This window comes from Procambarus clarkii, chromosome 30, assembly GCF_040958095.1.
Source record: "Procambarus clarkii isolate CNS0578487 chromosome 30, FALCON_Pclarkii_2.0, whole genome shotgun sequence".
Classification (NCBI taxonomy): domain Eukaryota; kingdom Metazoa; phylum Arthropoda; class Malacostraca; order Decapoda; family Cambaridae; genus Procambarus; species Procambarus clarkii.
In genome coordinates this window covers 21,590,706-21,601,569 of record NC_091179.1, presented here as the reverse complement: position 1 = coordinate 21,601,569, position 10,864 = coordinate 21,590,706, and the positions used below count along the sequence as shown (strand labels likewise).

Genomic DNA, 10,864 nt, shown 5'->3' with positions numbered 1-10,864 from the left:
ACTTGACAATTAAGCACCTTCAAACAATTCATGATCAAGCAGGCTGTGATTCATGTCATGCTGAGATCAGTCTGACGTCACAAGCAGTTATTGTTACTTAAAACTAAAACAAGTAAAATTTCCTGAGTATACACTATATACTATATAACATAACACTATAGTTTTTCTATGACTAAAAATACAAATTATAAATCATTTATTCAAATGTTAGCACCATGCAAGAAGAGAGGAGACAGAACAAAATTAAGGCAAGGGGAGAGAAGACAGAATAGAAACAACAGAGAGGGGAGAGAGAAATGAGAGAACATTGAAGAGAAGGGGAAGAGAAAGACAAGATAAGAAAAAGATACAAGATAAAAACGACGCAAGTGAATTCCACAAATGTAAAAAGTAAAGGAAGAGAGAAGCTAGAAGAGACAGAAAATGAGAGGTGTTAGAAGAGAGGAGAAAAGGAGAGATAAAAAGAGACAAGAAAAACAGGAGAGAAACGTAAAAGAAATTAAAAAAAAGGGACATTTGTGAGGAAATGTAATCCACAAATGTAAAATCCACAAATGTAAAAAGTAAAGGAAGAGAGAAGCTAGAAGAGACAGAAAGTGAGAGGTGTTAGAAGAGAGGAGAAAAGGAGAGATAAAAAGAGACAAGAAAAACAGGAGAGAAACGTAAAAGAAATTAAAAAAAAAGGGACATTTGTGAGGAGAGAAAATAAAGAGACCAGAGAAGACCATATATCAAGAGTGAGGATAAACACTTAATTGTGAATTTTCTTAGTAGACATCCTCTGCCTCTTGTTGCCCCTCTTGTATACGAATCGTACTTGCAAGTTTTCCCTGAAAAGATATTAACAAAATTAATTAATATTTATTTGTTTATATAAATTACACACACACAAATATAAATATATATATATATATATATATATATATATATATATATATATATATATATATATATATATATATATATATATATATATATATATGTATATATATGTATATATATATATATATATATATATATATATATGTATTAGTATATTTTGGTAGCAGTCTTTCCTGTAGACATATATTATTAAATATGACCGAAAAAGTAAGATTAATAATTCTAACACGAATTTTCTCAATCTTTCGTACATTACGCTTCACTGTTGGAGGTAAATCAAAAATCACTTCTCCAAAATTCATTTTTATTTCTAGTCTGACGCGACACGGGCGCGTTTCGTAAAACTTATTACATTTTCAAAGACTTCACAAATACACAACTGATTAGAACTTACGTCTCTCTGATATTATATCTACATTTGAGTGAGGTGGGAAGGGTGATGTGGCATTAACACAAGACAGAACAGGAGGGGATATTAATAGGGTATTAAAAGTATCAACACAAGACAGAACAGTAACAATGGGTATTGAATAGAAGTGTTTGTAGAAAGCCTATTGTTCCATATTTCTTGATGCTTCTATATTGGAGCGGAGTCTTGAGGTGGGTAGAATATAGTTGTGCAATAATTGGTTGTTGATTGCTGGTGTTGACTTCTTGATGTGTAGTGCCTCGCAAACGTCAAGCCGCCTGCTATCGCTGTATCTATCGATGATTTCTGTGTTGTTTACTAGGATTTCTCTGGCGATGGTTTGGTTATGGGAAGAGATTATATGTTCTTTAATGGAGCCCTGTTGCTTATGCATCGTTAAACGCCTAGAAAGAGATGTTGTTGTCTTGCCTATATACTGGGTTTTTTGGAGCTTACAGTCCCCAAGTGGGCATTTGAAGGCATAGACGACGTTAGTCTCTTTTAAAGCGTTCTGTTTTGTGTCTGGAGAGTTTCTCATGAGTAGGCTGGCCGTTTTTCTGGTTTTATAGTAAATCGTCAGTTGTATCCTCTGATTTTTGTCTGTAGGGATAACGTTTCTATTAACAATATCTTTCAGGACCCTTTCCTCCGTTTTATGAGCTGTGGAAAAGAAGTTCCTGTAAAATAATCTAATAGGGGGTATAGGTGTTGTGTTAGTTGTCTCTTCAGAGGTTAACCTCTTCAGAGACAACTAACACAACACCTATACCCCCTATTAGACTATTTTACAGGAACTTCTTTTCCACAGCTCATAAAACGGAGGAAAGGGTCCTGAAAGATATTGTTAATAGAAACGTTATCCCTACAGACAAAAATCAGAGGATACAACTGACGATTTACTATAAAACCAGAAAAACGGCCAGCCTACTCATGAGAAACTCTCCAGACACAAAACAGAACGCTTTAAAAGAGACTAACGTCGTCTATGCCTTCAAATGCCCACTTGGGGACTGTAAGCTCCAAAAAACCCAGTATATAGGCAAGACAACAACATCTCTTTCTAGGCGTTTAACGATGCATAAGCAACAGGGCTCCATTAAGGAACATATAATCTCTTCCCATAACCAAACCATCGCCAGAGAAATCCTAGTAAACAACACAGAAATCATCGATAGATACAGCGATAGCAGGCGGCTTGACGTTTGCGAGGCACTACACATCAAGAAGTCAACACCAGCAATCAACAACCAATTATTGCACAACTATATTCTACCCACCTCAAGACTCCGCTCCAATATAGAAGCATCAAGAAATATGGAACAATAGGCTTTCTACAAACACTTCTATTCAATACCCATTGTTACTGTTCTGTCTTGTGTTGATACTTTTAATACCCTATTAATATCCCCTCCTGTTCTGTCTTGTGTTAATGCCACATCACCCTTCCCACCTCACTCAAATGTAGATATAATATCAGAGAGACGTAAGTTCTAATCAGTTGTGTATTTGTGAAGTCTTTGAAAATGTAATAAGTTTTACGAAACGCGCCCGTGTCGCGTCAGACTAGAAATAAAAATGAATTTTGGAGAAGTGATTTTTGATTTACCTCCAACAGTGAAGCGTAATGTACGAAAGATTTAGAAAATTCGTGTTAGAATTATTAATCTTACTTTTTCGGTCATATTTAATAATATATGTCTACAGGAAAGACTGCTACCAAAATATACTAATATATATATATATATATATATATATATATATATATATATATATATATATATATATATATATATATATATATATATATATATATATATATATATATATATATATATATATATATATATATATATATATATATTGGTGTATACTGGCAGCAGGTTTTCTTTCAAACATGTTTCATTGAATATGACCGCATATTCTGTATTTATTATTTTCTGGTTTAGGGCTTCTATCCCTCTAACTATTTTCTTAGCATCAGGGCTTAATTGAAATAGGAGTTCTCCAAAACTCATTTTTGTACTTTTAAGGTGAAGAAAAGAAGTGATTTACTATAGAGTGTATTACACTTATTTATATAATTTGCACGACGTTTCGAACCTCCATGGTTCATTCTCAAGTGAACAGATCTTACAATACTCTTAGAGAGTTCTCTTAGAGTTAGTTCTCTTAGAGAGAACAACAAGAGAAAACAAGAGAAATGTTTCTAACAAGAGAAATGTTGAACAAGAATACTTGCATAATAGACAAAACCCAAGATGCAAGAAGATTACAAATTCTTGAGGCAATTCACATAAGAATAGAGCGACCTACCATGAACACCCAAATCACGGAACTATTTACTCTACCTACCATGAGAGTAAGGACAAGACAAGAACATATCGATGCCAACACAGAAGACAATGTCCAACATAACATGCCAATTACACTGGATTAATCTTTGTTTAGATAGGAGAAGCCTCGTATGGGCCAATAAGCCTTCTGCAGCCTCTATGTTTCACCTCACATTTATCCCTTATGTATCCCCCCATGTTTTCACCTTCATTGTATTATCACCTGACCCAGTGCGGGTATAAAATCAACTAGTATTGTAAGATCTGTTCACTTGAGAATGAACCATGGAGGTTCGAAACGTCGTGCAAATTATATAAATAAGTGTAATACACTCTATAGTAAATCACTTCTTTTCTTCACCTTAAAATTACGAAAATGAGTTTTGGAGAACTCCTATTTCAATTAAGCCCTGATGCTAAGAAAATAGTTAGAGGGATAGAAGCCCTAAACCAGAAAATAATAAATACAGAATATGCGGTCATATTCAATGAAACATATATATATATATATATATATATATATATATATATATATATATATATATATATATATATATATAAATATATATATATATATATATATATATATATATATATATATATATATCATAACTTATGATAAGGCATCTTATCATAAATAACATCTCAACAAAAATCACATCATTCTAGGAGGTGATTTCAATATTGACCTGGGTCTACAAAATAACCCTCTAGTTGACTATTTCCATAACAGCATGTAATCCTCTATGATAATCCCCACAATCACCAAGCACTAGACCAAAGTTCTCAAGTCAAGCCTAGCCTCGGGCCGGGCTTGGGGAGTAGAAGAACTCCCAGACCCCCATCAAGCAGATAAGTGTGTGTGTTATGAAGAGATACATCTCAACGACTAACAAAATTAGCAAGAGAAATATAGTCGTTGAAATGTAAGCCTCATCCTAACCATACACTCAAGACCTTGAGAAAGCACTCAGGAGAGTGTGAAAGACTCTGTGTTAATATTACATAATTTACAAATACATAAGTGTTATATTTTATCCTATCCTATATAAACAAGATTATATCATTATTCTTATTATTTAGCAATTTTATCTTTTCTGCATGAACTATCAAAAAATTTTAATTAGAAAATTAGCAAATATCTGTAATATTTAAGATGAAAAATTGAAGGAAACATTACTGTTAAAATACCACTTACAAATTTTGTTCTGAAACTGGATTCCGCTAACTCCCTATTGAGAACATTAAGATCACCTTCTGCAGCAATAGGATTTGGTATTAGATCTTCTATGATCTTGTCTGTTTCTTTTGTAGTCTTCACATCACTTTTCAGTTCATTCACATCACTTTTCAGTTCATTCACTTCAGTGTATATGGCCTGCAACATGTTACCTGGAAATTTATACAGTATATAGAAAGTGTACATGCTATTATATTACATATCTTGAATGTACATTTAAAATAAAAGCATTATAAAGTATATTTTAAAATAACTGACACTGAGAAAGCACCCAAAAAGTAGGCTATGACTGATGTGATAGATAATGGGATAATTTCTTAGTAATTATGAAACTGCTTATATAATTGGAAGCAAATTCAGCAATCTAACCTGCTCAGTTTGCAGTCTACTTGAACATGAAACTTATGCCTATCACCCATAGGGTACATATAGGTTATAGGTTACATAATAAATTAATTAAACTTTCAAAACTTACTCATATTCTGCATCATTTCTTTCAAACTCCCATCGTTCTTGTCTGGTGACTTTGGGTCGAATAAATTCCTTGACCTTGGAGTCCTAACGACTGAAGTACTTGGCGTGACCAGCTCATTGTCTTTAAGATTGCAAGATTTAGCTATTAAAATCTAACTACTGTACTGTATAATCAACAAATTTCATGAGCTTTTACTACTGCATACTAATATTATAAGTTATACTATATGTCTACATCACATTTAAACTACCCAACATCAGAAAGAGGGTGAGCCAACATCAGAGAGGGGGGGGGGGGTTATCATGAGAGAGAGGAGGGCCAACATGAGAAGAGAAGAAAAAAGAAAAGAAAGAAATAAATAAAGAAAAAGAAAGAAAAGAAAGATAGAGAGACATACAGAGACAGACAGACACATACACACAGAATAAGAAGAGGTGACAGAACAAAATTAACAAAACAAATTTCAACATGAGAAAAGGGAGGTCAACATGAGAGAGAGAATGAGGGTCAACATGAGAGAGTGGGTCAACATGATATATATTTTAAATAATTACTTATTACCTTCATGAAGAAATACTGATGGCGTCAACGGGGTATTGTGAAGTGTAGTCTTCACTGGAGACTGCTTTTGTAGGACTGTTCTATTAGCTGGAAAGGAGTTATGTTTATTTCAAACACTTTTTAACCAAATAATATTTTTAAGACTTTAATATAGTTTGAACTAACATGAGAGAGGTGGGGGTCAACATGAAATACACATTTTAAAAATTAACTTATTACCTTCATGAGGAAATACTGATGGCGTTGAAGGTGTATTGTGAAGTGTAGTCTTCACTGGAGACGGCTTTTGTAGGACTGTTCTATTAGCTGAAAAGGAGTTATGCTTATTTCAAACACTTGTTAACCAAAATATATTTTTAAGACTTTAATATAGTTTGAACTAACATGAGAGAGGTGGGGGTCAATATGAGATACATATTTTAAAAATTAACTTAAGGTAAGGGACAAATTAACACGTAAGGTAAAGGTAAGATAAAGGACAAATTAACACGTAAGGGACAAACAAAAAGAAAAGTAATAACAAACCTGCTTGTTTCTAGTGACTAGATCAAAGGAAAACCAAAATTTCCCTGAACTGTGACAAGTGAAAAGCACCTGCTAGACAAAGTGGGAAAAGTTCACTAGACCCCATATGCACATAAAAGAATAATATACTTAATATTAAACAATTAGAAATAAACACATATTTCTATACAGAAATTTAAGATAAGCATAAAAATTACTCAAAGCTTCTAGTACTTCCAGAAGGAATTAAACAAAACAAAAAAAAAAAACAGCAAGAACTAAGTTTAGAGCAGTTTTTATTTTTTTTTAAACCAAAAGCATAAATAACCAAACAAAGGAAGCATGGTTAAATATCAATTTAGAACTTTTAATGTTATTTACTACTAATCCTTACATTCACTTAATATACCAGAATAATATGGTATTTGCGGAGGACTTATTTCTTTTGAAGGTGTATTCTCATATGAAGATGGCGAACACTTCTTCTTGGATTGAGACGAGTGATGATTGCCTGAAATTATTTAAATTGCTTAATGTATTGAATGGCATTTTTCAAATTGCAAATTTTTTTTAAATTACTGTAGTAGGTTATCAATGCTTACGTTTGTTATTCTCGGAATTCTCTTCTTCATATTTGAAGCATGGTTTCCTTTTTCGTTGTCGAGGATAGCCCATATCGTCTTCAGTTTCGACATTTGAAGTGTCTTCCGCAGCTAAGCATCTTCGTTTTGCAACGTCAAAATCATCTGTAATAATTGAATATAATTAGTAATATATCAGCGAGATATATATTTATCGTTACCTAGTAGAGTAGTGAACACTAAGAAATAACTTAAATCAGCTTCCTAAAGAGATGTTTAATAAAACGACGTACATGATTTGGAACTTATAACTGGGGCACAAAAGTCTTAAGTAGCTATGAGGAAACCCATCTTGTGATTAAAATATAATTATAATGCTGTTTTTGTCTGCAGTGTTAAAGTTATGGTGAATGAATGAATAGGTGTCTTGTATCTTAAATCTTAATAATTATAAATTTAATACCTACCAGTTGTTGATAGGATTGTTGATACGACATGCACTCGCCAATTTGTCGTGTCTGGCTTTTCGTGCTTTTGGGCACTAACTGTATGCCTGCTCTGTGGCCACCAGCACAATATTTTTTCCTGAAAAGTCGAAATAAACTGTTACATGCTAATTTTAGCACTAATTTGGAATATTTTTAAAGCAACTCAATATATGCAATTTTTTAGTTTCAAAGTAATGCTTACATCATCAGATTTTTCAATCCAGGTTGTGGAGATGATACCCACACTACGATCATTGAAGCCTACCACTGCATACCGCTTTTCAGATGTCATCTACAAAATTGAAAAATCTTATTAAGGGTTGTTCTCCCCAAAAAAAGAAATTAGCATAAAGTTGGTAATAGATTTACTTGATTGTGTCAATCATAGATTAGCCACATTTGTAAATGATTTTCGGTTGGTATAAACAGTAGCTGCCATGTATGGACTAAAAGGCTTAATACAGTTTTATCTCTTAATGTGCTCTCAAAATATTAATAATTTTCATGAAATACAGGGTAATGGGATTTTTAAACAGGTAAATATTGGTCAAAAGATAATAGCTTTAATAAAAAACAAAATTGTGAATCTCATTAACTTACAATATTAGTTCAAACTATTATTAAAGCATGGATACAGTATTTAAATACGTACTTGTCATAAGTCATGTAGTATTGACAGAAAAGTATTTGCGCTTTCTGTCTCGATCATCATACCTGTGCGGTTTAGTTTTCTTGCTGGAATCACCTTCATGGATGAATTCCTAGTAAGAACCTTAAATGCTCCAATTAATTTGGAGTTACAAGGTTTCTCAAAGAGAGGTATACTTCTCGAATATACCCTGCAAAGGAACATGCTGTCTCCATTTTCATCGGTGTCACTGACAGTGTCCAAAACTTGGCAGCAAGTTTCATTATTCAGCAAATAGGCATTGTTTGGTGCCTTGGTATATATTTTATGTTCTGTATTTGGTGTATAAATCCTTTGAGCATGCTGCATCTCTTTCAGCCTCTTTGCAATTTGAACAAGAGGGTTTTTACTTGATCGAACCATATTCTTAACCTGCTGCAGGTAATTTTCAAATGGAAATGCTGAACATCTGTCCAAACTACCAAACTCTTTGGCATCAGAGGATATGTGTGTTAGGCAGTGTACATTGTACACTAAAAAATCCTTACCATACAGCTCACGAGCCTTTAACACAAAGTACAGCAAAAGATCATGTGCATATTGGCTGTAATTTAACTGAATCAATTTAGGTGATACAAGAATAGAAATGGCTACACTCAGAGTCAGGAAATGGTCATACAATTCTTTGGGTAAGATTCCCTTCAGTACAATCTTACCGGTGTAGAGAAGGAGTTGCCTGTATTCAGTCGCTTTCCATCTATCAACCTCTGAAAGACTTCGAGGTTTACGTGCAAAATGCATAGGCACAAATTGTGTTAGTTGAATTAGACGCTGACTAATTTCATCAACTTGGCGAGCACATAATTTTACGTTTTTATTTCGTATCCAGACAAGAAGTAACCTTTTCATAACCCCAAGACATATCTGATGCATATAGTCTATGGGAAAAGTACTCACCATATTTATATTTAAGTCACAGAATGGTGATCTACCATGGTGATGTTGAGAATTAGATTGATTACGAAAATCTTCATCTGTTCTGAGTTGTAAATTTTTCACTTGTTGATAACTCATTCTTCCATTCCAAACACCCTCTTGGGTACATCTATCACACCCAAAGTAGCCAGAGTGGAGTTTGATTGCCTTCACCATTGCTTTTGCTGGGGCATCACATATGACTCCTTTTAGTTTTACTGGCAATGTTTTGTCATCATTTTTAAATCCATAGTGCATAATTTTTTTCAAATCCTGAATGAATTCATTTAAAAAATCTAAATCACTAGGTTTAGAGCTTCCGTATGTGAGGACTACTGGGAAAACTCTTATAGGTTTGACATTATTGATAGCACAAAGAACAGGCCATAAACTTTCATTTTTACTTCTAAATATTGGCAAACCATCAATGTTGCAAATTAAAGATATTTCTGCCAAATCTCTTATTCTTGATTTAGGATACAGCCTTAAAGTTTTCAACATTTCCTCCTCTAACCCCAAGTAGATATACATCATGCCTGATTTAGTCTCAGTAGGTATATGTTTAACTGTATTCAGTAACGAACGAGCTGTTTTTGGCAAGTCAGCATGTCCCTATTTTTTTAATAAATTATCAATGGCATTGTGTGTTATGCCATATTTATTAACCCATACTAACAATACATCTGATAATGATTTATCATCCTCATCACCACTGCTCTCTGACTCTGATGATATTGGGTCATGCTCATCAATCATGTCCCAAGTCCAATCTCTCTCTCTCTGACTTTCCAGAGATGATGCATCTTCATTGGCTCCACAACCAATATTAGGTTCTGAATTAGATGACAAAGCAGCATGGTCATCGTCTATGCTGTTTGTTGTAACATTGGCCAAAGGATCCTGATTCAACAACTGAATCTCAACCTCATCACTATTTTCATTTTTGCCACGCTGGGACGCCTGTTCTTTTAGGCGTCGCTTTTTGGCCCGTGACATACGCTGCCATCTTGTGTGGTATTCTCTTCTTTTTTCTATAATGTGTGCATACATTCTGAAGGAGAAAGGCCAAGTGCTACATTACCAATTACTATTACAAGATTATTAGTAAAGTACTGTACTGCAAAAAGCAAATAAAATGGGGTAAACTAAACTTTGAAAACAAATAATAATTAAAACAGGTAAATTAGTAAAATAACAAAGGCTTAAGCAGACATGACTCTGCTTAAGCCATGTAAAGCAGACAGATAAGATGGCAATATATAAAGGGAAAAAATTAAAAAGCTAGGATATAAAACTAATTGAGATCAAAAGCATAAATTACTATAGGGGAAAAAATAACAAATGACTTCATAAAAAAATTATCCAATTGCCAACAGCAACTTGGTAGTACGAGTCTAAGTCTAAGAAACAAACAAAATTTAAATGCTGTTATCTGCAATGAAACAATACATACTATTGCACGTACCGAAACATTGATGAATGTAAAAAATAGAGGTGTGAAAAAAAGGAGGTGTTATACCAAAACAGATGCAGAACTAGGAAACAGGATTTCTTCAACAGAAATTTTGAAAATGTTCACAATTTTTGTTAGACCAAAGTTGGAGTATGCAGCAGTTGTATGGTGCCCATATCTTAAGAAGCATATCAACAAACTGGAAACGGTGCAGAGACATGCCACTAACTGGCATTAACTAAATGCCAAAAAATATGCCAAATATACTACATAAATATACATACTACACATGCACAATAATTGTCCTGGGTCCAATGTCCTGGGACCTCTGATAT

The 10,864-nt window shown here is 33.5% G+C and overlaps 1 protein-coding gene across 1 annotated transcript; it reads right to left on the bottom strand.

Annotated features, from left to right (window-relative positions):
- Nucleotides 1-8,135: 8,135 nt before the first annotated feature.
- On the bottom strand, nt 8,136-9,607 carry LOC138369941 (uncharacterized). Its single transcript, XM_069333696.1, has 2 exons — nt 9,059-9,607; nt 8,136-8,234 (listed from the first exon to the last, which is right to left on the bottom strand). Exons 1-2 carry the CDS (start codon nt 9,605-9,607, stop codon nt 8,136-8,138), a joined length of 648 nt encoding a protein of 215 aa, XP_069189797.1.
- Between the last annotated feature and the right edge of the window lie 1,257 nt (nt 9,608-10,864).

What these genes read in the sequence shown, in the direction of transcription:
- LOC138369941 (XM_069333696.1), bottom strand. Translation starts at nt 9,607, where the DNA reads ATGTATATCTACTTGGGGTTAGAGGAGGAAATGTTGAAAACTTTAAGG. An exon ending in GTGACTTAAATATAAATATG is followed by an intron (nt 8,235 to 9,058) that starts GTGAGTACTTTT and finishes GGTTCTTACTAG; the next exon opens with GAATTCATCCATGAAGGTGA.